The 25,749-nt window shown below is 41.4% G+C and overlaps 1 protein-coding gene across 2 annotated transcripts in view; it reads right to left on the bottom strand.

The window, feature by feature from the left end:
* Positions 1-15,612, bottom strand: part of SCAF11 (SR-related CTD associated factor 11) — a 42,651-nt gene extending 27,039 nt beyond the window's left edge. Inside the window, exons 1-3 of one of the 2 annotated variants that reach the window (XM_075745218.1) lie at positions 15,335-15,612; positions 2,989-3,066; positions 1,992-2,146 (exon numbers count right to left, since the gene is read on the bottom strand). In XM_075745218.1, the coding sequence (XP_075601333.1) occupies positions 1,992-2,146; positions 2,989-3,049 (216 nt within the window). In that variant the 5' untranslated portion in view covers positions 3,050-3,066; positions 15,335-15,612. Of the gene's footprint in view, positions 1-1,991; positions 2,147-2,988; positions 3,067-14,374; positions 15,039-15,334 lie in introns of those variants that run through there. The other variant, XM_075745209.1, reaches the window with a different exon arrangement.
* Positions 15,613-25,749: the final 10,137 nt, after the last annotated feature.

The raw sequence follows: 25,749 nt of genomic DNA on the forward strand, positions 1-25,749 counted from the left end.
GTAGCATGTTTTTTTAGAGAGCAGATAATTTTTACATCTTCATTATTCAGAGTGACTTAAATTTGACAACTTGTCCATTATTTAGTTTTTGTTAGTTACAATCCACCAAGAACTAGCAGAGAAAGCTAAATCTTATGCAACACTTCTCAAAAAAGAACAAAAACATTTACTTAGTAAATATTAATAGTGGACACAAAACCCACATGCCATCAGCATGCTTCAAATGGCCACATGCTTATAATATGTTTCTATCATTCCAAACTATAAAACCTCAGCTGTTTCTCACAGCTGAAGCCTGTGAACATCTGTCAGCCAGTTTTCAACACTTTTTTTTGTTCCCTTTACTTTTAATTAAAACTACTGGATTAGGCAATGGAGTTTCATGAACTCAACAGGTTCAACTGTCAAGTATCCTCAGAAAAAGAAGGCTCGCTGGTTTTACCCATCAGATGTTACCAATGGGAAGAAGCTGTAGAAGCCTTATGTAGCTATAAAACCAACCCCCCACCATTTTTATGGCAGCACATCTCTTTCACCTGTGAACTCTTAAGAGCAGAAGTTGCTTTTATTCTATTTGGATAGTACTTCATAAAAAAAAAAACCAACAAAAAAAAACCAAGAAAAATGTCATATCGTTCATTTGCCTCTAAAACAAGAAAATATCCCTTCCTCATTGGGCTTAAAAGCATCTGTTAGACAATGTGAAAAACTCAAATCCAGCAGCAAGCCCTCCATCTGCTGTATTGCTTCCCTGTGCAAGTCACTATTTACTGCCTTTCAGCTACCATTATACCAACCAGCTAAGGAAGTGAGGATAAAATTGTGGATGAGAATTTCCTGTTCCCTTATAAATAAAAACACTGTAATTAATCATTTGCAGAACAGGAAATCTGGCAATAGGAGACTTAGTTTATTATCTAGTTTGTGAATTGAGAGCAAGCTTCATCTAATAACCTTTTTTTCATACTCTGGAATTTATACAAAATCTTCAGAAAGCAATGTATGTTACTGTCTGCCTTCAGTAATAACACAAAAATTAAGGTTAAAAATATAGTAAGTAAAAAATAATACATAAATAAGTATACTGTAGATATACATACATATAAGTGATATCAACCTTCTAAAGGATATACTGAAACCAGAATCATCATTTACTTCAAAAGAAAGTTATTGCAAAGAAACCAAGTAGTGGTCTCTACTACAATAAGCAACCAATTCAAGTGCATAGAAGCAGGACAAAAAACAGCATCTCATTTGAGCATCCTCCAGTACAGTATAAAGCAATTCTAATTTGGTGTTTTATATTGACAATTGAAGAAGTTACAGGAAAAGTAAAGATATTACAGACTTAATGCAATGATTACAGGACATATGTGAGGAAAAAGGGACTAAGTAGAACAAGATCATCAAGAATTTGCTCAACAACTCATTTTCCTTTAAGGTTCCAAAGCTATCTACAAAGGTATTGACATGGATCAAATAATAGCCATAATTAAAGTGAAAATTTTTAATTCAGAAAAGCACTAAACCTTTTAGCTGTGCTCTCTTGTAGAGTTAGAAAACTAAGGTTTAATTAGACTCATTTTGTAGACTAACATGAAAACATATTGACCCCAGCCCTAAGAGTTGACAGTAAGACAAACATCATACGGGATAACAAAATAAGATTAAGCTAATGACACTGCAATATTATGACATGTACATAACACTGTCTGATCTTCCAAACAGCCAACACCATTTTTTTACTGATCCTTGAACTCTAGTAACCATTAGTAAGTCAGGATGTCCAGTTAAAGAAAACACAAAGTACTTTATTGCACTACGGAGAACATTTCCTACGATCTGTTTATAAACTGTTATTGAAACATTTCCGTGCAAAGTCAGAATGCATAACTTATTTTCTTAAAAAAGAAATAAAAAAAAATGTGTAGATATTAGATGCAATAGATTTCACTGAAAAAATAAATACACACCTTGGTTCTCAGTCTTACCTCAGCCCATTTAAGAATACAAGTCATGCAGAAGGTATGACTGCAGTTCTCAGGAAAACCAATCTCTTGTTCTAGAAGGCAGTTCAGACAGATGGGGCACGTATCACTGTCATATAACAAGGTAGAACAGGAACAGCCTTCTTCATTTTCTTCACCTGGTATCAACATTGACACTTAGAATTTCTGACAGTTTTTGAAACAAAGTCCTTCTAGATTTAAATAATAAGGCAATAAGACAGAATTTTCTGTAGTTAAAAGCAAGTTAATCAAGTGTTCAGGTCTAATGCAGTCAAGATGCTGACCAGAGTAGAAGTTAAAAGAACGTATTTCAGGTGAAAAATACTACGCAAAGTATTTCATAGACTACTGTACCAATATTTGCCATTAAAACAAATGAAGGTTAGCTCTAGTGCTATTTAAATAAAGCATCACACAGTGTTTCCTATTGGCCATATAGTCATTCAGACATTGCTCTCCCGAGTTCTTTCTCCTTGGACGTTTGCACTCTCTCTTCATGAAATAAATTAGACCAGCATATTCTATATTCATTATCTTATATACACATGGTCTACCTTTATTTTAGTTTTCCAGTCTTAGAACTACTTTAATCTGAACATCCTCAAATATTTACCTAATCATGTCCATTAAATAAAAAATGCTCCCGATTTTGTTAAAGTTAGAAATTGTTTTCAGAATATAAAAATGCAAGAACTTTTCTTCAAGGAATTTTACTCTAATCTTTTTTTTCCTGAATAACAATTGCTATCTCCATTTTTGTTCTGCTACTAGAAGTCAACAAGTAAAAACCAGAAGAGATAGGAAAGGATTTGGGGACCCCACAGACCAAAGAAAAATATTATGCTGAGATAGTGGTTATGTTTACACAATTTCTTTCAAAACAAGCAGCATACTAATTGAGAGAGCAAATGTAAAATCTGACCTTCACAGCTTGAACCTGAATAATGTACTTGAATATTTTCACACACACAGATTTTACCTTCCATGCATTCATGCTTCTGACCCTCAGTATCTTGAATACATTGCTTTCTGTTCTTCATTTTCTTACAAATGTCGTCTGGAAAACATAGAAACAGTGTACACAATTTAGCTTGCAACTTGAAAATAAAAATTACCACTATGGATTTAATGAGTGCTCTCCATTTCATTATACCCTTGTAAAGTAGGTATATGACATTACTCTTATGACATTAAGAGGTAGATATAGATCATTTACAATCTGTTTTTAATTTATGAGCATCATTAATGCCATCTAGCAACTGATACTCTGGCTAATTGTGTCCGATCAGGCTAATATGTATTTGAAGAATGCTAGTATCCAAAGAGTACTTCTACCAATTTCCACTGACTCATGACCAACACATTTTAGTTACCATCATTCAGCTGTTGATGTGAAATATTAGAAAATACCCCAAGACCCACACATGCAAGGTACGTGACAAGACAGCAAGAAGTACTATACTATATTAGTGCCGACAAAATCAAAATCAACACCCCCCCCCCCAACTCTATAGATAAAATACTCTCTAAGAATGCCTAAAGACAGCATAGCATTACAGCCAAGATGGTACTTTTCTGGTGCTTGTAAATTTTCAATGGAATTACTTTGTAAGAGCAATACCTTGTTTAATTTCATATTTGAGATACAGGCAAGAATACTCTAGTATATTGAACTGAAAACAGTGAACAAGGACATTACCACAAGTACATGCCGCCACCCCATCCCCTTTTTAAAGGAGTTAAACATTTAAGTTTCTAGGTTATTCTTCAAAGGAAATGCCTGTTCTTGTCTTCATGGAAGGCAGATGCCAAAGACATCTGTCACCAAAAGTGCTTAGAGTTAACTGTAGAACATAGGAATGGATTCTTCACTGTCAATCTGAGGAATGCAACTTCATGATGTACTTAACTCCATAAAGCAGACTGATATAAGTGCCATTTACCCACTAAATTTTCTGTATCACAAAAATTTACGTTTTATATTAACACAAACTACTTCACACAATTCATAACCTAAAAATACAGTTGTACTTCAACACTAATTCACTGTGCATGCAGAATGAAAAGACTTGGTCTGTTCAAAGTCATGCAACTGAATTTCTCACTGAACTAAAATCTATTACATTAAAATCTTAAAATTGAATAGGCATAGAAAAATAATCAGATGAAAATTTATACTAGCCTAATTATAAGTAACACATGAAATTAGCATGCGCCTCCTTTTTGACTAACTACGAGACAGTCTTTACAAGCATTCTTTATGCCCTGTAAATAAAATGCAACAGCTAAATACTCTTCCTCTAATACAGTAACGGTCTAGAGACCCATCCACACAGAAGTACACTTGTTCAATTAGAAAAGGGGGATGGAAATCAAGAACACATGCAACAAGATCTCCAGTAAGTGAGTGCAAAATGATGTCCAAGACCGGCTTATTCTTGTTCCTTTAACGGACTTAACTTAGGAAACATTTGTAATTAATCTTTCAGCTTCTTAGATACATCAATACTCATAGCGACTTATTTTCACTGTTCTGTTCCTATGAAAAATATTTTCTTTTTAAAAGGATTTGTGGCACTCTCAGTTGTGTTTTGAGTTCTCTAATAAATCAAGAAAAAAATCAGTTTCAAATATGAAATAACAGTCAGCCATACGTTCAGTGTACAGCATTTATTTGCTTAATAAAGCAACAGTAACACCCTTTACTCCCATCAAAACTTTGAGCAGCAATAAGCAGGGTTCTATTTTGCCCTATGCATTTTGGTGGTCTTTAAGAAACCTCAGAAGGAGGTTTAAGACCCTCCTTCAGCAAGCATATTTTAAAGGAAAACAGATCTCAATAATTAGCCACATTTAGAAAAACAGATTTTATTTATATATTTTTTAAGTAATTAATGGCAGAACACAGTGTCCTCTGGAGTTCCCCATATGGACTCACCATAACCTCTGGACTATTATGGGGCAAATGTCCAGCTGCTGCTGAAAATTTTGAAAACTTTTGCCAGAAATCCCATGCCATCTTGGAGATGGGCTGAGGAAACAGTATTTCTAATGTCAGCTGAACCTTTGAAATGCTTTTGACCTACTTGTATCGGCAAGTCTAACAGGAAAAAAAAAAAGACACTATTGGGTATTTGCAAAAGTACATCAGGAACCTTCACAGTTCTTTTTATTTGGAAAAAACTCTTAATTTGTCCAAAGAGCCTGGAAGGTGACAATTCAGTAATGTGGTTTGCCCTCCAATAAATGAGGGCTAAACTGAGGATCTGGAAGCACTTATCCTGGATTTACTCCTTTGTGTAGTAAAATCTCATGGCCCAGAACATCAGTGAGAATAGAACCAACAGGCACACTCAAAGAGGGCTTTTCAAGAGGATCTTTGCTCTTTGTATGCTCAAATTGCACCTTGTCTGCATTCCCAAACAGAACGCCATACAATCAACAAAGCTGAAGAAAAACAAAGAGACCAGTGCTAGCTTTGGGGAACAGAAACTTTTTTCTATAGGTGGTTTAAGCCTATTCATGTAGATCCAGTGTCTTGGAAAGAATCAGCGCTATTCAGGCAAGGAGACTCCACTCATTTAAAGACTCTTTCCAGACCTCTAAGGATGCAATTACCCAAGAGAGCTAATCTAATAGTTTGCTGCCACCCAAAGAAGCAGCTGTCTTTCTCACCACTAGCAATGGTGAGCAGACCTAGCTAAGACCGATGCGTATGCCAAAGAAATTGCAAGTGACAGAATTGGGACTGGGAATTCTGTCTACCCTTCCCCTACTGGGAAGGGTAGACATAAACCAGGATTGCCCCTTTGGGCAATGGCAAGGTGCTAAAATAGCCAAGACTTTGTTATCAAACTATCCCCCTTCAAGGATATAGCAGTACCAAGATTACCCGCCAAGTTCATGAAAATGCAAGGTAAAGTCAGAAGAGAAAACTGTCAAAGCCAAATGGCTGGAATTATACCATCCTAAACAGTATACCGTCTTCTGCCAACTTTCCCCTTCCTTACACAGAAGAAAAACAACCCCAAAACAACACAGTGGATATCTTCCTTCGGATTTCTTTTTCCAGTCTAGCAGCAGAACAAGGACAAGCACATTCACATTGCAGATGCTGTGATTACAGGTACATCCCTGCTAGATTCAACGCTTTCATTTTTGTGGCCACCTTAACAATAACAAACTGAATAGCAGCTGCGGACACTCAATGCTCATGCCCAGTCCGCACCCACAGAAGCATACAGGACAACATCCTAACTGCCCCCTAAGCAAGGAAGGCACACAGAACTCAATGGAAATGCGCAAATACAGCTTGAGGGACTGCTGCAGTGGCTCAGATGCAGCAATTAATTATCTAGTAACCTGTCTGACCATCCAAAGAGCCCAGAGTTTCAAGGAAGATTTAGAACCTTACCATGGACACACACCCAAGGTAATCTCCTTCCTGTATAAAGCTTATAATCATAAACTAGCTTAAAACCTGCCATACAAACCTTTTCATGTTAAGCCAAGGCAGCAGGCAGCGTTCCCCACTGACATTTAACAAAAGAGCGCCTGCAAGACATAGGCAAAACGTCAGGGCAGTAAAAGATGTTATAAGACCTCACATATTTGAGAACATTCTACAAACCGTGGGGGGGACACCATGCCTTTTACAGAATGCTGCATGATGAAGTGCTACAAATCAGATTGGACTCTAGTGTTTAGCATTTAAAACACTTCAGTTTACTAGACAGTAAAAGAAGGTAGCCAGACAACGTCAGCAGTACCATTTCTCATATCCATGCCTTGACAAGTCATGCTGATCCACAAGTTTCTTTAGTATTCTACAATTACTAACAGTAACTGAAGAATACTTTATTCATATGCTATTCATGTGTGTAAGGGTAAATAACTGTTTAGCTCTACTTAGAAAAGTCACTATCCACAAAGCTTCGGTACAACACAGAACTAAACCAGACAGTACCATCTTGGAAAAAAAAGGGGCAACATACTTCTATCACAAAACTTTGCTGTTAATACCTCTAACAACACCAATTTAATGCTTTTAAGTAAGAGCTATTGTCAAAGCCAAAAGAAACCCAAAACCCAACAGATTTACATGAGAGACTAAAGACAGTAACAAAGTTGGTATCACCGATAGGTATCTATTAAGGAACTTCCCATCTCTCTCTCTACTGGGAAACTCATGCATGGGACAAGACGCTCCTTCATCTCAGAATCCCAGTCATACAGCTGGCCCCCTGATTTACTAGCCTTCATGTTCCTTCCCTCCTCAAAGTAACCAGTTCTCATTGTTTTTTTAGCAAGTAATAAAGAAAAATAAGGATGTAGGTTACAGAAGCACCCTTAGCACTGGGAAACAAGCAGTAACAAAATGACAAACTCAAAATACTTGTGCTAAAATTCAACTGATAATAAAGCTGTCACAGCCTGCAGTGAAATTCCAAATCCCATCCCAAGAAACTATCCAAAAGAGTGAGCCATTTTATCAGTCTTAAGTAGTAGATAACTTAAGACAACACAAGGCACCAAGGTTTGTGAAAAGCTTGTATCACCGCTCCCACCCTCCAAAGATGACACATGCAAGGGCTGATGTCCTCATCAGAATCATGAGCATCCGTGTAACTACTGGGACAATCCACATAAAGACTGATACTTCCACAAGCCAGAAAAGGTATGATGTTTGACCAAAACAGTTAAAGTATCAAAGGGATATTAATTCTCTTTGCCAAAACCACACTGAAGAAAGTTTTCCTGTGTACATCAGTTCTCACCATGCTATCACACAAGGCTGAGCCCGATTTTCTGAGGAAGCTCATGGAGAGGTAAAGGAAAGCTTATTACAGGCTTGCACAGCAGTTAGCAGCTTTTAGACAAATTTGAGTTTGGTACTGAACTACAGTTACCTAACTGGCACTGATGGGTAATTATCTACAGAAGGCAAATTTCATTTCTCATCTTTCTGCACTGTCAACCATAAAACACTTAGTTCCACTAGGATAGGTGACAGAAGTTTAGGATGTCTCCTCAACTCATATTAAGGGCTCATACCCAGTAAGCAGCAATGACAAACAGTACCTCAGCAGATGCCCTCCATAAGTCAATCTAAATCAAACATTTTCAGTATCTGCCAGCAGCTGTGAGGTTAACTCATCAGACCACATGAATTACATACCAAAGCATAGCGAAATGACAGCTCTATGCTATCGGTACGTTCAGGGTGACCACTAGACAACCAAGATGGTCCAGTGCTTAGGCAAATTCAGTTTGCAGACTGAGAATTAGATGAAGCTGAACTTGCTAGTTAGCAAGAAAAAAAAAAAAAACCACAACAAAAAAATCCCAAAACAAAAAAACAAATACAAAAGCAAGCACTTTGGGGAGCTAGTTGTCACTGTGCAGTCTCATTTGATTCAAAGCATATATTTCACAGCTGATTAATCTAACCAGTAATTTAAAGCTATGCTTGTGTCCCTGCTGGCTCTTTAGTGACATTTCTCAAGTTTGTGAGAAAACCCCTTTCCACGCTGCCAGGGGACAAAGTAGGTTACTCAAATCTCCGTTTGACAATTCTGTTGACAATGCAAAAGCAACGAGGACAAAGATGTCTAATCTCCCTATGCACTGGAGGAAGGCAATTTTGCAGGGTAGCTCCTCAGTAAGCTGCCACTCATAACACTGCTTTTCAAAGACGTTCTGAATTATCCCCCTTTACAGAAGTCCACGGCTGGGTCCACGACAGCCCAAAGAAGGAATATTTGTTGGAGCCATGGTTAACTCCCCTACGAAAACACATCTTCATTTATATTGAAGACAGGACAAATAAACCGTTCTAAAGACTGATACAAAATGATGAAATGTCTATTCACAGAAATTAAAAGACCACCCTATTTTGCTTTCCAAAATAGTATTTTCAATAGAAGGCAATATGCACCGTGCTGTTGTTTCATGTGTGCATGTATATGATAAGACTCCCAGCAGAAGCAGCACTATACCATAATCACCCCTGCAGGGAAAACACACATACATGCCAGGAGGTAAGTCATGTTGTTCCATACACTGCTGATAAAACACTGAAGTACTGTAGCGATTAACATAATACAAAGAAATATGAAAGAGCAAATAGTGCACATAACATTCTCTCACAAAATGTACAATTCAGCACTTAGGTGTTTCTTCTAGGTAGTCTGTGACTAAACTGGATGAAACTGAGATTTACAAATAACAGGAACTAATTAGGGATTAGGTACTATTGTCATGGTGCACGTGGTACAAGCAACTAAATCAAATCAGCATAAACTCATGACCTTGCCTTCCGCTGCTGAGGGTCCTTAGTCACATGGATACTTTTGCAGCTGGAAGGGATAGCATTACATACCAAAGTCAGCAAAAATGGCTCAGCCATTTCCAAGCACAGTTTAAAATAAGTGTACATTTTTCTAGCCACTTGGAAGCACTAGTATTTTCATGCTTTCCACCAAAGAGCAGATATTTGGCAGTGGGTCACTGAGATCAAGAATATGCTTTCCATGCAAGCAAGCCCTCCAAATCTAGCCATGTCATACATCTGGGAAAAAAAGTTTGCATTTACTCAAGAAATCATTCCTAGTTGTAGCATTTAATTTTTTCCCATAAACTGGATCTGTGCTCAGCATACACTAATAATTTCAAGTTCCTATCCCATTGCTACACTGCACATGCAACATTCCCACAAGATGAATGAGCATACTTCAGCCAGTGCTATGGCAACACAGCAGGACTTGTTGCAATCATTTCTCTGATGCTAAAGAAACTAGGAAGACCATCTTTATTTTCTTAATACCATCCTAAACATGCCCAAATAGCTGGACTTAAACACCAGGGATGCAAGAACTGAACCAAAAGACCTTGCAAAGACAGAAGTGGAAAAGCTAAGAGCTTTTAACAGTGGATGGAAAAAAATTAAAATCTCAGGAGCAGTAGCAATGGCAAGAAGCACATTTAAGATGAAAAAAAAATAATAAAAATAATAGGGCAACAAAACCAGAGTGGTAGGTGTTTAGAAAAGTATACTGAGTCAAAGAAGAACAGGCTGAATTCATCAAAGGAAGAAATAGCCTGCATTGTCCAATTACAGACTACCATTATTTTTTCTTTCACCTACATCATGGTAGTCTTATTTCTCAGCTTCTGAATGTTGAACCCCTGCAATCTGAAGGGCATCCCTCTAACAAAATGTATGTAATGTACAGGCTTCCGTATAATTTTATGGATTTACTTAAATGGAAAAATGCACTACAGAAGATTGCATAGAACCGTACATACACACTTGATAAAAATATACTGAATTTGAGTCCTCTATTAAAAGCATGCTGTTCTTTCATTTTAAGCATCAAATCAAGAGTTTACTTATATGACATGTTCTTTTGGTATTCAAAAAATACGTTTCCATAAAAGTAATTTCAGCTTACATGTAAAGATATCTGTAAAAATATACAGACATCACTTCAAAACCAAAAGAAAATAGCATAGCCACTCAAAAGTACATTTTGCCTCTCTAAGGCATCCTCTTTTTAAAAAAAAAAAAAGCACAAGGTGAAAGCTACGGTGTCAAAAAAACATGGTCCTGAAGCTCCTGTTGACTTCGAATAATAGTATTTTATAAGCTCAGGTCAGCACAGCCGTTTCATGTAAGGGTCTCCATCTCTCCTGTGGCACACCAAGAAACGTAGAAGTCTTCACTGCTGCAGTTTTGGCCTGTGTGGCTATCTGAAGGTATGGAGGTACGTGAAGACTTCTATTAGACATTGATCCCGCGGAATTTCACATTCCTTATTGCTACTGGCAGCCTAACAAAAGCCAGGTAGTAAGTACAGAGACAACAAGTGTTAACTCACTTGACGTTTCCAAGCAATTTCATACTAGCTTGGAAAAGTTCCAGACATCATTCAATGCATCATTCAGGTTTACTCACAGATCATACCTTTGAAGGCAGATCACAGTTAAGCAGTACTTACAGACCTAATAACAGAGGAACAAACATTACATTTTAATGGGAGTTCACCAATCCTTAAATAAAATCTGCATTAAGACAGATACTATTATTAGTGTCTACTAGAAAAAGTGACCAGATACTGCAATTTACCACAGTATTAGGCTTTAGAAAACAGCTTCTGGGTGACATCATCTTCTTCCCAATTCTCTCTACATGATCATTCACATTTTTTTAAACATTTATATATACACAGAGGAAATAATCTGAAATAATCTCAGAAAGTTAAGAATACCACTGACCACAGAACCATCAAATAAAAATGTTACTTTTTTATGACTGCTGTAATGGAGTATTTTTGAGTTAAAATTCAAATTTTATGTTCTCATGGATAAAAAAAAGAGTACTACTATTATTTCATCAAGATACTTTGTGAGACAGCATTATTTCATAATAAAAAATGAATGGGTGAAAATATTCATTTTAGCACAACATAAACAAATGTAAGGCATAGATGCACATATGCCTGCAGGGGGGTGGGTTGTGTGTGTATATATGTATTTGTTACCTGAATAAATGCATTTCATACAAAGTGTATTTTAATCTTGCCTACTCATGCATAATTAAGTGCAGTATTTTGATCATCCTTTGCCAAGTCAGTTAATTTCCACAGCGTAGAAGTGACAACTTCCACATTTGGTTAAATTTAATTAGCTTTTCTTAAGACTTTTAGTTGAGGAAACAGTCTGATGTGCCCTAAAAATAACCTGTAGGAAAGCAGAATGTTTCTAAAAGCAAGAGGCAACTTCCTTAGCTTTTTTTTTTTTTTTTTTAAAAATTCCTGACTGAGAAAAACTACTTGTTGAATCTGTTGTGGACCACTGAAGTACAGAATATGCATGTTCAACCTTTGAGAGCCCTTCCAATGTAGTCTCCCTGCCTTTGGCGCTCCACCAGACCAAGATGTAGAGAGGTGATGGACAGCTGTTCAGGACAGCAGAGCTGCAGGTTCAGGAACAGAAAGACAGATGTGCATTCACCTTCCATCTTCCAGCAGGTGCTATCCTCCATTTGTTATTTTATGACTGCAGCTAACTTCCCACACAAGAGAATCATCCTGCTCAAGTGCTGTAGGGTACCAAACCCAAATGACTTTCAAATCTAAAAGAGAGATGTGCACAGCTTTCTGCTTGCCCATAACCTCAACTGTCAGGTAAAGAGATCAAACAAGTAGGGAAGAGAAGATACAATGTCACTGCACTGGTATCCTCTCAGATCAAGGTCACTGCCCTTCAGGGCAAGATGGACTAGTACATAGAGGTGAAACAAAATGTGCCTACACTCCTGCAAAGCCATGAACTAGCCCTCTCTACAGAGTACGCACATTAGAGGCCTCTGGTAGTTATGACTACAGAAGAAGGGTTAGTGTATAAATCTGTTTAACGCTGTGTATCTCCAACTTGCAAGAAAAAAGGCAAAAAACCTGAGCAATGTTGAGATTTATAAAATCTATTTCAATCTTAAATGGTTTAGCAGATTAGCTGTAACCATTTCAGAATTCATTCAGGCAAATTGATAACAATGCTTGATAGCGCTGAATAATCAGTTTAGCTATCAGCAGATCTGGATTGCAGGTTTTTGTTACTATTAACTGAAAGGATAGTTTTTCTCCCTTACCTTAGATTGCTGGGAAAGAAAATCCCAACACTGAACAGTGGACTGAGAGAAGGCCAGGCTTCAAGAATTCTGGTGTCAGTATGGCAAGTCAGCCCATAAAATTTTTCCCAGCAGTGTTCCCACCCCTCTTAATATCATGTAAGTCCAAATATAGCATTAATTGAAATAAAATCACCATTAAAATAATTACTAAATAAAGCCAACTTTAAATAGCTTAAGTTTTTGCACAGCCTTTTAGTACTCAGGACAGTGGAAAACTGAGAAGATTCTGCAAAGAATCCCTGTAACAGCAAAAAAATCCAGATGTTTGTAACCAGAGCAGAACCATCTACAAGTTTTATAAAACCAGAGGCTAGAAGTCATGCATCAACTGTATCAAACTACAGTCAGTCGAGAGCACAAAGAAACTCTTTATCAGGTGGATGTTTCAAAAGTGATATCTGAATAACTGGAGAATAAGATAATCTACATCCCTCTGTTGAGTCAAATTCAACACCCTTCACATATTGTGTTTGAGCACTATAAATTCCTGTTCAAAAAAACCTCACCAAATTCCTGGAGAAGTATTCCCAATCTTAAAGATAACCTGAATACAAGATAAACTAGTGAACCCAGTTCTACTGCTATCAAAAGGTCTAAGAAACATTCTCTTTCAAGACCATTTGGAAGAGAGAGATTTCCCCTCCCCCGCAAGGCCACGAAGCTGTTGTCCATTCGGCTTATTCACAAGCAGACTTTAAGGGGAGTGGAACATGAAAGAAAGTGGATTTATTTCTTATTCGGACCATTTATCACTCTGAAAGTTGACACATCAGCAAATGTAAACTACTGAAAGCAAAGCTGCAAAAGATTTAACACTGTGAATAAAAGTCTAAATAGCCTCCTCCCCCCCAACTATTTCTCATCTCATCTAAGGAGAACAGAACAACAAACACTGTATTCCTAGAAATTCTAAAGGAAACATTTGAAAAAGTACTTGGGATCATTTCCAAGTCTTTTCCATGTCACTAAAGAGGATGCTATCCTTTTTTTTAACCTTGTGAATCTCTAAGTACAGCTTTCTACTTAAAAAAAGAGATATGGATTATCATGTATAACCAACCAAATAAAGCAAATTTTTGTCACCGTGTCATTTCATAAGCCTACTATTTATTTTTGCTAAGATCGAAAGAAACTATAACAAAATGACTAAAGACTTCCCCCATTCCTCTTCTCCTGTAAGTCTGAATACCCACACAGTAAAACTCTTAGATTACACTTCACTTAACACTATGATCCACTGAAAAAGAATTAAAAGCCCCCGATACATTAGTGATATACAAACATAACACCAGACACTAAGTAAGATCTCCCTTTATCAAAGCCCTAAAAAACTATAAAATTACAATCTTAAAATAGCTGTTCACTAATCAGGGGCATTCCAATCCATTACATAATTATTACTTCGATGTGAACAGCCTTAACCGTCTCTTGACATTTTAAATAAATGATTCTTTGCCAGCAGTACCTAGTTACTGATACTAAGCAAACAGTAATTACCTGGCCTTTCTGTTATCTCATTCTTCCTAAAAATCTAAAATAAAAACATTGTGAGAGGAAGGGAACCAATTTAGGCCTACTAAAGTTGTTTTGAAGTGATAAACGTGGACATAGGTTGTCAAACAAAGGTGAGTTGCATTTGGGGCTCAGGCTAATAATATTTTTTAATACTCACCAAAGGGGAAAAAAAATAATTAGGGCACAATGTACTCTAAAACACAAGAAGAATTGGAGAATCTCTCCGTGGCTTTATAACTGTATCACTTCCAGGCTCCAGCGTCACTCTGTGCAACTTTACTGATGTTTAAGTCAGTCGCGATTCCACAACAGCACAAAAGCAGAGCTGGGCTTTAAGTTGAGCCTCTCCGTGCAACTTCCTCCACAACAGCAAAGTCTTCCAGCACCTCCTGCCACTCTAGGACGCTCTTCCAGCAAACGCTGCCGGTATTTACAACTCCAGGCGGCCGGTTCAGCGCCCGCCGCTCCCGGGAAGAAGAGGGACGGCGGTGCCTCCCCGGACCGGGATCTTTGTTCAGGCCAGCGCCGTGGCGGAGAGGTCCCCGCGCCAACCCCACTCACGGATCACCGGGCAGGGCTGCTGCTCCTCCCGTTGTGCCTTCACAAAAGCTTTCGGCGCGGAGGGGGCCGGCGGTCTCCTGGGAACGGCGGATCGCCCCGGCCGCCCCCCTTTGTTTCCCCTCTCGCCCCGGGAGACGAGGCGGGCGGCCGAGACCCGCCCCCCCCTCCCGCTTCGCGCCCCGAAACGGCCTGTCACGGCAGCCGAGCGCCAGCACCGGGCCGGGCCAGCCTCCCGGCCGGCGCCACGACGCGGGCGGCGAGAGGAGGGGAGGGGGGAAAACCCGAGGCCGGAGCCGGCAGCAAACCCCGCCCTCTGCCCGGCGGAGCGGTGGGAGGGAGCACCCGAGCTCGGCGGGCTCCGAGCGGCGGCGAAGGCCCTGGCCAGAGCGGGACGGCAGTACCGACCACCTTCCCTCCCTCCCTCCGGTCCCCTGCCCCGGCCCGCCGCCCCGCCGCCGTCCCGCGTACGGGGAACGCCCCCGAGCACTTTCCTCACGGAAACTCCCGAGGGAGGCGGCCGCCCCCCCCCCCCCCGCCGCCAACCGCCGGCGTTCACCTGGCGCCGCGGCGTCCCCTCGCGCGGTCACTGCTCCGCGGCCACCCGCATGAAGCGGACGCTCCGGTTCTCCGCTCCGGTTCCCCGCGCCGCCTCCTCCGCCGCCTTGGGGCTTCCGGGAGCGGCGTCCGCTGCCCCGCTGCGGCCGAGGAGCGTCCGCCCGGGGCGGGAGGCGCGGCGGGAGGGCGGGCTCGGCTCGGCGGGGGCCCCGCTCAGCTGCCGCCGGGCCACATGTCCGCGCGCGGCCGGGAGTGCGCAGCGCCGGCGGGGGCCGCTGGGGGGCGCTGCTCTGCCGCCTTCCGCCGCGGGGGGAGGGTGGGAGGGGGCGGTGGCGTGGCGGCGGGCGGGCGGTGCAGCCCGCCAGCGAGACGCCTCCAAACCGTCCCGCGCCGCCTGCGGGAGCATTGTGGGATAGGTCCTCCAGCGCCCTCCCGAGGGGGGGAGGGGCGGGGCCGTCGCGAGAGGGGGAAGGTAGGCGGGAAGGGGAGGGCACGTGACCCGCCGCCGGCGCCGGTGGGCGAGGAGCCAATGGGATGAGGGAGGGCGGGCAAGAGGGGGCCGGGCTTGGGGGGGCGGGGCGGGGCCACGCGGCGCGGGCGGTTGCGCCCCCTGGTGGCGGCGCGGCGGCAGGGTGCGGCCGAGGGACGCGCGGGCGATGACGTAATGTGACCGCGACGTGGGGACACCTCCAGTGCCGAGATTGGGGTTTTTAAAAAAATATTATTTTAATAAAATTCTCCCAGAGGAGCTTTGGACGGAGCTCTGTGGCCACAGGAGCGCGACCTGCGTGAGAAGGCGGCGGGGGCTGACGAGCAGGCCTAGGCCTCGCCTGGGCCCGCTGTCCGCGGCCTGGGGCGATGGCGGCGGCAGCGGCGGAGCGAGAGGCCGGGGCGGGCCGGGGCTCTGGGAGCCGCCTCTGCCGCCGCCCTCAGCGCCCGCAGGAGGCCTGGGGCTTTCAGCTGTGTGCCCCCAAAGGGTTGCCTGGCGCCGTCCGTGCGGGTCCGTGGGAGCCACCAGCAGGGCCGCGGCGCTGTGCGGGGCACGGCGGCAGCGTGGGCCCTGCCCCGCGGCTGTGCGGGAAGAGGCAGCGCTGCTGCTGCTGCTGCAGGCGACCCAAGAGTCTCTCCAGCCCCCGGTGCTGTCACTGGCCATTGGTGCTGGCCAGTGCTTGTGAGTCCCGCAGAAGTAATGAGATTAGATTTAATCCTTACATACTTGTATAACTATTTTTTTCAAAGCCGTTGTCATACGTTATAGCAAACAGAAAAGTTGTTCAAAGCAGCAGCTTCTGTTCCATGCCAGTCCCGTTTATACACCTCCATCACGGCACCACCAGACTGCGTGAGTGCTCCTATGTCTTCCACCCAGGCTGTGAGGCAGCGAGGAGCTGGGGGGGGAGCTGCGGAGCACCAAACCCTCGGCTGAACCCCCAGGGCGACCAACAGGGAAGGGGAACCAGCTACCCCAAATACGCAGGCTTGGTTGAGATGCGTCCAGAATGATGATGTTGCGGCCTGAGCGGAGTAAGGTACGCGTCAGCGTCAGTCTGCCAAGAATGATGATGCCTTATTAGTTGTCGTGATTACTGATGGAATATTAATTTAGGATTGACTTAGAAGAACTTGAATTAAGTAAGAGCAGCCTGTGGGGACAGCGTGTAAGAAGAGTCACAGGAAGAAAGGAAAAGGCTGGATTCATTAGCAGGCTGCAGGGAAATATAATGAGAAGCAAGATTATAGCCAAAGGTAGGAAAGCACAGACTTAAGAGTGGAGATGAATTGTTTAAGGTAAGTCTGACTTTAAGGTGATTAAGGTTAATGAACTCCCCAAATCTTTAATGGTATCATCTATAGAAAGGAATAAGCCATTTTGAAGGTTGGGATTAAAGAAAGCCCTGTTGTAAGAAAGATGACTTTCAGTGCTGTGTTTTGGATAGACTGAAATCTTGAATGACCCTAGAACAAGGCACTGAAGCAATGAAGATGCGAGAACGACAGCAGAAGAACAGCTGTGTGTTTGACCAGCCAGGCACAGAGGTAAGGTTTTGTTGCAAGGAGGGCATACTACACAGAACTGCTGTATGTTTTATTTGTTACTCTTGAATCTTTTAATTAAAATGACTGCTAAGTCACTTGGGACTCAGAGATGCAGAGAAAGCCTCAGTATTCACTGTTTCTGTCACAAGTCATAAAGATGTTGTTGTCTTCTACTCGTGCTGCCCAGGTCACGTGCAGAGGAGCCAGGCAGGCTGAAGAGAGGTGTCTGTGAGGGGAATGCAAAGAGAAGCACTCATCATTCTGAGGTGCTGTCTGTACTTTCCTTTGATCCTCTGATTGTGTTTCTTGCATCCATTCCAGCACTGCCCTTTATAGCTACTCACGCAACTTCAAGATAGGTAGTAACAGACAAACGGCTTTGACTCTTTCTCGTCCAGCTTTGGAGATGAGCACGTACCATACACTATTTACGATGGAGAGGAAAATCTGAGACTTCACTGCCGTCAGCTCTGACAAACATGTCTTGAGTTTTCCTGTGTGTACATGAAGTTCCAGCTCTCAGAGGTTTCCAGTCCAACCGAGTCTGAAGGGCAGTGCTGTCGGCAGTTGGATGTCTGCTCCCAGAACCAGCCCGTCAAGGATGAGCAGTCGGTTGGTTCTGCCGAAGGACGAGGGCAGCACGAGATGTGGCTCCTGTCCACTCTGTGGCTGGTGAAAGGAGGAGTGAGGAGTTCAGGTTTTTTACAGGGATGTAGAAGTAGGTGGTCATGAACTCCCATTTTCTACCAATCTTTGCAAACCCTGTGATATACGCACATTCATAAATTTATTGGGCTCTGCTCATTCAGGTACTCATTAGTGTTTTTTCTCAAAAATCGAGGGAGGACAGTTTGGCCCGAAGGGATAGATGAAATACCATTGGGAACTGAGGTGAAGATAGCAGGAAAAGAGGTATTAGACTTGGACAAAATTGATATGAACGGTTACAGAAGTAATTTGTTACAATTTATGGATTAGTGGATGAGCTGGGAGCACCAGCCAGGTTTGCTGAAAGGAGTATCTTACTTTCAAAATCTTACGATTTGTGAGCCAAGATTCTGATTTTTTAGATTTGATTTTTTTTTTCATGTTTAGTCTGTTTTTATGTGTTGTAAAGTCTTTAGCTTCTTCAGGTGTTCTTCAAGTGATTGATGGCAGAGGTTGTCCTTAGTGAAGGTGGACACCACAACCCATAAATCCTTTGTAGATGAAGGATAGGACTAGTGAAGACAGTTACTGTTGCCTGTTGTCTTTGTAAGTAAGAGTGTTTCTTCATTTTCCAGCGATCTCCAGAACGCCCTACTCAAAGATCATGAGTAAACCCCAAGCTGTAAGGAGAACATGATGTTTAGCAGTATTTTGGAGGCCCTTTGTGTGTGCCCTGTGTTTTGTTTAGAGGATGTACGCTGCTCACATTTTCAGTTTCCCTGCAGCTGTGAGAGCTGGAAACTTCCCTGAAGCTGAGCCTCTTGCTGACTTGTGTGTCTCTTGGGAGGACAGCATTATGTGAAAGCAGAAGTGGAGCCGCACTTGTAGTGCAGCTGTGAGGAGAAGCAGAAGCCACACGTGCCAGAAGGAAACTGGCATGGGAGAATGGTGTGAATGAGGGCATGGGCATCTGGAGAAGGGAGCAACAGGGACTGTGATACTAGAAATAAGAGTGGTGTTGGGAGGAGGGAGGGAGAGAGGTGATGGCAGGACAGGCCATGAGATTTTGATCATAATATCATCTACAGAGCATAGAAGGGGAGGTGGTGGGTGAAGAAAGCAGGCATGAAGCAGGACATGGTAAAGAGTGGGACTCCTGGGGGACAAAATGGTAGTTGTCCATGAGCGCAGAAATTAGGATTTGGCATAGAGCACAGAGAGGGAGATGGAGATACTTGTGGTTTTGTGCTGTGAATTTGAATTCTTAACTTTGAAATGATCCTACGCCATTTGCCATCTACACAACATTGCAACAAAGGCACAGGCAAGCGACTTTATTATTATTACTTTCTCAATGTAATAAGCCTGAATGAGCCTGAAGTGGTATTTTTGGAGCCTTGAAGCTGCCAGTACTACATTCTGTCTCTGGAAGAGATAAGATGAAAAAGTTTTAGCATAGTGGGTTGTTTTTCCTATTGTGACAATATTGGGAACCATCGATTAAAGCCACCAAAATATCCTGTGCCCAGGGAACAAAAGAACCATTGATAATATAATATAATATTTTGAGGTCTGGTTTCAGATGCTCGTTAGAGCAATGAATGATTAATCTGTTTAGCTCTTGGATTCTGAGCTTTTGAAGAATGTTGATATATTCAAACGACATTAAAAAAAGCCTGAAATGGACTCTGAGCATTTATTCAGAGCTCATTCACCCTCTCTGCCCCCATGCCAGGTCAGTCGTGCATATGTTGCTTCTTCATTCAATCTGTTCTTCAAGACCTCTGCTGGTGGACTCTATCTTCCAAAGCCTCCTCAAGCAGGGTATTTCTCTGGTTTAAAATTTATACTTTTGGAAAGCTGTTCCTGATCCATAACTGGGATCCTTCCTGCTGCATCAGAAGCCCGTACATTTGGTCCTGTCTACCATGAGCACTGGGAACAGTGCAACAGATTTTTAGTTGCTTTTAACTTTTTTCAGTTCCTTCTCAATTTTCTTCTTAGGTTAAACACCATTGAAAGGCCTACTAAAATCAAATATACGGTAAGTGTTCCATCTGTCCAATCCAAGGGACCTGTTACTCTGCTATAAATTAAACAAGATTGGTTTGGCATCAGTTGTTCTTGAAAAATTACTGTTGGTCCTTATCTTCTTATTTTTGAAGTATTTACAAATTGGTTGCTTGATTATTTTTTCCAGAAATTTTCTAGGGAACTCTGTCTCCCTCTTTCCAGCAATTAATTTTGATTATTGCTTTCGTTTCAAATTCAACTTTGGCTTGTGTTCACATATTCATAGAATCATAGAATAGTTTGGACTTGAAGGGACCTTAAAGATCATCTAGTTCTAACCCCCTTGCTGCGAGGAGGGACACCCTCCACTAGACCAGGTTGCCCAAAGCTTCATCCAGCCTGGCCTTGAACACTTCCAGGGATGGGGCATCCACAGCTTCTCTGGGCAACCTGTTCCAGTGCCTCACCACCCTCACAGTAAAGAATTTCTTTCTAACATCTAATCTAAATGGACCCTCCTTCAGCTTAAACCCATTACCCCTTGTCCTGTCACTACACTCCCTGATAAACAGTCCCTCCCCATCTTTCCTGTAGGTCCCCTTCAGGTACTGGAAGGCCACAATTAGGTCACCCCAGAGCCTTCTCTTCTCCAGGCTGAACAAGCCCAACTCTCTCAGGCTGTCCTGATAGGAAAGGTGGTCCAGCCTTTATTATGCAAAAGAAAAAAATTAACTGGAAATAAATTAGGTGGCTTAGCCCATTTTTCTAGTAACATAGTATTCTGAAGTTTCTGTCTTTGGTACTTGCATTCTCATTGCTTTTTAGGGATTTTTTAATTTTGAAGTTCTGCCATATGTATATCTATCCAAGTAAGTACATTGTGTGTTTTATATGTCAAGATGCTTCGGATACTTGGCTGCACTGAGAACATTATTTCAGTGTTAGAGCTTTTCATTCTTTCCTTGTTTTAAAAATTTGTTTGAGATATTATGGTTTTTATTGACATGCAGTATCTCTTTGCTTACAAGCATCACTGTTTGGAAATATAGCATGATACTCTATAAATAAAAGTAAGGGGGACGAGTTAACACACATTAATGAGGAATTCAAGACTTCTGCGTTTTAGCCAAAGAGAATCCAAAAGGTTGGTGTAAGACCTAAAAAAAATACTTTTTGAGAGTGTAGTCACTCAAAGTATAGACAATTGTTGTGTGGATTTTTTTTTCTTCTTCATGTATTTGTTTTAATAAATACTAAGGGCCATGTTGGAAACAAAGTTATCAAACATCCACTTTGGATTTTTGTTTGCTTTTTTTTGGGTCTTCTAACTCATTCGAAGAGATTAATCAGCTACTATCGGTTCTACTATTGGTGTTTGAACCAGCCATGTTTACCATTTACTAAACTAAATAAAAAAACTCCTGTTGACTTAATCTTTCGCAAAACTCATCTTGAAAAGAATCAGATGGGTGGATTAAAATCAGATAAAATTTAGCAGCACACATTTCAGATTCACAGTATTTCCATATGCAGGAACCATGCATCAGTTCCTGAGAGTTTCCTGTTCAATTAAAGTATGTTCTATCTCTGAAGCTGAAGATCTTGGACAAAACCCTAGGAAATCAGACTTTCTCAGTTCTTTGTGGATAGCAGCAACCCTTTTATATAGGATCAGAGGAATTTTGTAATGCTCTTGGCTGGAATTTTCCTCTCGCCGTGCCAGGTCGTGGTCGCACTTTGACTGTGCTCCGTGGAGATAGACTGGAATCCTCTGGAATACATCCCACTGTAGAAATGAAAGATGTTATTAAAAGCAAGATTGAATATCATGAAGAAGAAAAGGCTTCCTGTGTTTAGGGCTATGAGGAAACAGGATGTGAGATAATTAGTCATAATTTATAATATATAACCATATTGTTTCCTCAGCAAGAAATAGGATGGGTTTTCTTCTGTCATGGAGACACCATTCTTTAATTATTCCAAGAGTTCCCATGAGCATTTTGCAAATACTCTAGCAGTGAGCTGTGACCAACCACATTTATTCACAGTCTTCAGACTAAAAAAAAAAAAAAATGCTTGGAGCTTTTAACACCAGCATATAGTATGTGCATACCTTGCAACTTCTAACAAAAAACCAACAGTGCACTCCTTAGCTAAAATAGCCTGCGTTCTTTTCTTATTCCAAATTATATGTTCTAATTTGTGGGATGGTGACCTGTCTAACTGATTTAGCACATTGGATTTAAGCTGAACCACATTATGCAATGGTCATCTTCGCCACCCTAAACAGGCTTACTGATTTCACTCAAACTTGCTGTAACAGGTTGAGATAAATATTATTGAAAACATTGGGTGTAACTACCACCCTTCATCTTAGAAGAAATATAGGAGATAGCTAAGTAAAAGCTAAGTCAAATCAAAGGCCCACGTGGGCTTGAACTCTTCGGGGGGAAAGGTTTTGCTGTGGGAGTGTGTGTGTGTGAGACAGAGTGAGAGGAGGATGAGAGGGAGCGGAGTTAGCCAGTAACGCCAAGAAAAAAATGAGTATAGCTGAAATATTCAGGGAAGCAAAGTCTTTTACATTTGTGCAAATAACCGGAATAAGAAAAAATATTGTGAAAGATTCCTTACTCCTCTATGAACTTCTCACGTGGAGCTGTGGGATCTCACACTGCTAGCCACCCACTTCCATTAAGTGGTGTAACGGTGCATAACACATGCGGGCCAACCACGCGCAGGTGCTTCACGAACGCCTGGGACAAATCCGGCATGAAACACATGCGCAAGCTGCACGTTGTGAAGCTACGATGTGTGGCTGGAGCTGGTGGCACTACGAGCTGCAGCCGGGGATCGTGTGTTTCAGGCTGTAACTGTGGTTATGATTCCTTTCAGATACTGCCTAAGGATGTGCTATGTGAGTGCAGCTGCATAGGTCACTCCTTCAAAAACCTCGCAGTCTCAAAAGACCAAGGAATGGCAAAAAACCAGTATCCATTTCTGCTTTTTCATATTCTCCTGTCTAAAAGTACTAGTTTATCTTTTATATTGCTGAATTCTTGGGTTTTTTTCATTATTCCCTGTATATTGTTTACTTAAATAATGACTGATTAGAGTTCTTAAGATAGATCAGTGCTTTTAGCTTTATCATTCAGTATTATCTAAATACACAACTTGGCAAGACTCAGCTTTTAATAACTCCTTCTGGTTCTCAGTCTCAGCCTGTGCCTGCTGTAGATTCAGCCATCTACTTGGGAAACCTTTCTGCAATCCTCTTCATGTAGAAAGTCTATAAATGAAAATAATTTATATGTTTCCCATGTAGCAGTAGGAAGAAGAACATTTAAAATTATATGCTGAATTTTTAAATGATTCATTCTTAACGTACATCATGTAAGGTCTTCTCTTTTCTTTCCTTTTGATGTAGGAATATACCCATTACTGTTCTTGATTAATGAGGGGATGGGGGGATGGGTAAACTGTACCTTTCTGGTTATTTTACAATATTTCAGCTAAAGAAATTGTTAACTGCAAATTCAGCAGTTTGTCTCTTTAGCTCATGTCTTTATTACAAATGGGTAATGAATTAAGCATACCTAGGTGTTATGAAGGAACTGAAGGAAACCCATGAAATTAAACCTTTCTGAGGCCTGTCTTACAGGAGCATTGATTGGTATTTTATTTGCATGTTGACTCCTAATTTGTACCATACAGCTCCATAGATGTTCAGTTCCATAGATGTCCAGTTCCTCCATAGATGGAAGGTCCCTCTGGATGGCATCCCTTCCCTCCAGCGTGTCCTCCATAGATGGAGGAACTGCTCCTATTGCATACCAGCGCTCTCTTAGATCCATGAACTTAGAAAACAGTATTCCTTCCCTATCTTTTAAAATTCTTTTTGTTTATCCTAAGGGATGAAAACATCTAATCTATCAAGAGCTTATGCAGTCTGAACCATACTGGAGAATACTATAATGCTGCAATTTAATAGCTTTGTTTCACGTGAATCAATACTTTTGCGCTCATATGAATATCTAAAAGATTTTATTTTTTAAACAGATGCAAAAGGTCCATTAGTTTATTTTTTACATGACAAATAATGGCAGATTGATTTTTCTGATCTTCCTTGTTTAACCTCAAAAGGTTAGGAACACTCTTTGTCCTTTGTTGGTTCTGCTATAGAAGAGGCCCATATATTTCATTTATAATGCAGAATCTTAGCACAGACTTGCTTTCTCCAAAGTATTGATTAACTAGTGCAGTTCAGAGGTGCTCAGAAAAAGAAAAATCTGGCTTGAAATCTTTTTCTTCCTCAGTTGTCCAACATTTTGAGTCTTACAGTGTCATTTGCTCTTCCCAGAGGTTTTGAATATACCAGACTTCTCAAAATTTCCTGCAGTTGCCATTCTCCCTGTAGGGCAATTCTGTATCCGTAACTCTGTGGTTTATCAATGGCAGTAACTGGAGGATAAACAGGCATCTCTAAAATCCAACCTACCATGCCATCTAGTCATGATCCAAGAGAAATTACAGAATGTGAAGCAGAACAGTGTCTCCAGACACTGTGTGTCTGTTCGTACCAAGAGGCATGATGTTAAAGAAAAATTCTACCAGACGTGAGTTACCCTAGGTATGCTTTATTGCAGCGCTGGATGCACAGGGGAAATAGCTCCACCAAACGTGCATGCCAGGTGATCACCAACATACAGGTTATATAGAATCAAAATATACATATTCATTATTTTTCCGAGAAAAGGCAGTCCTATGATAATCATTTCTTAGAATCCATTTCCATATTCTCCTCCCCATCACGCATGCTCAGTGATTTGAGTCAGTGGTCCTCAGGGGTCTCTGGTGGTCGTCAGTGGTCTCGCACCCGTGTTCGCTGGATGACCCTCTTCTTGCAGGCATGCGCAGTATCCTTGCTGTGGATACACTTGTCCCTTACAACTTACTTCATAAGATTAATATTCCCGGGCCTATTGTCCGGTTGGGTAGGGACTGTACAAGGAACGTAGCAGCATTGTACATTGCCATGGTCAGTTAGCTATTACCTTGATTACAAACCCCTTTCCCATGATTATAGGCTTTAAAACAGTTCTAGGCCGTAAGCAGCTTTCTAGTTAATATAAGTTTTCTTATAGCTAAGCTTCTATATTTTTACACATGACTTTCCCTTCTTGTCTAAGCTGTCCCTCTCCTGAAGGTTTCCATTTCAGGAAAAAAAACCCCACATCAGATCAACAAATACATCCCAAACTGATGGATCTTTACATTAATATGCTGTGTGGTTTGAAACCTTGATTCTACTGCCTGTTATGAAGTGGTAACCGTCAGCAAAAGGGAAAATCAGATAACTAGAGATGGTAATACCCTCTTTGATTGCTCCACATAGAATCATAGACTCATAGAATGGTTTGGGTTGGAAGAGACCTCAAAGATCATCTAGTTCCAACCCCCCTGCCATGGGCAGGGACGCCCTCCACTAGACCAGGTTGCCCAAAGCCTCATCCAACCTGGCCTTGAACACTTCCAGGGATGGGACATCCATGGCTTCTCTGGGCACCCTGTTCCAGTGTCTCAGCACTCTCATTGTGAATAATGTTGTCCTAATATCTAATCTAAATCTACTTTCTTTCAGTTTAGAGCCATTACCCATACCCTATCACTACATGCCATTGTAAAGAGTCCCTTTCAAGAATTTTTGTAGGCCCCTTTACA

Source organism: Balearica regulorum, chromosome 1 (genome assembly GCF_011004875.1).
Source record: "Balearica regulorum gibbericeps isolate bBalReg1 chromosome 1, bBalReg1.pri, whole genome shotgun sequence".
Lineage (NCBI taxonomy): Eukaryota > Metazoa > Chordata > Aves > Gruiformes > Gruidae > Balearica > Balearica regulorum.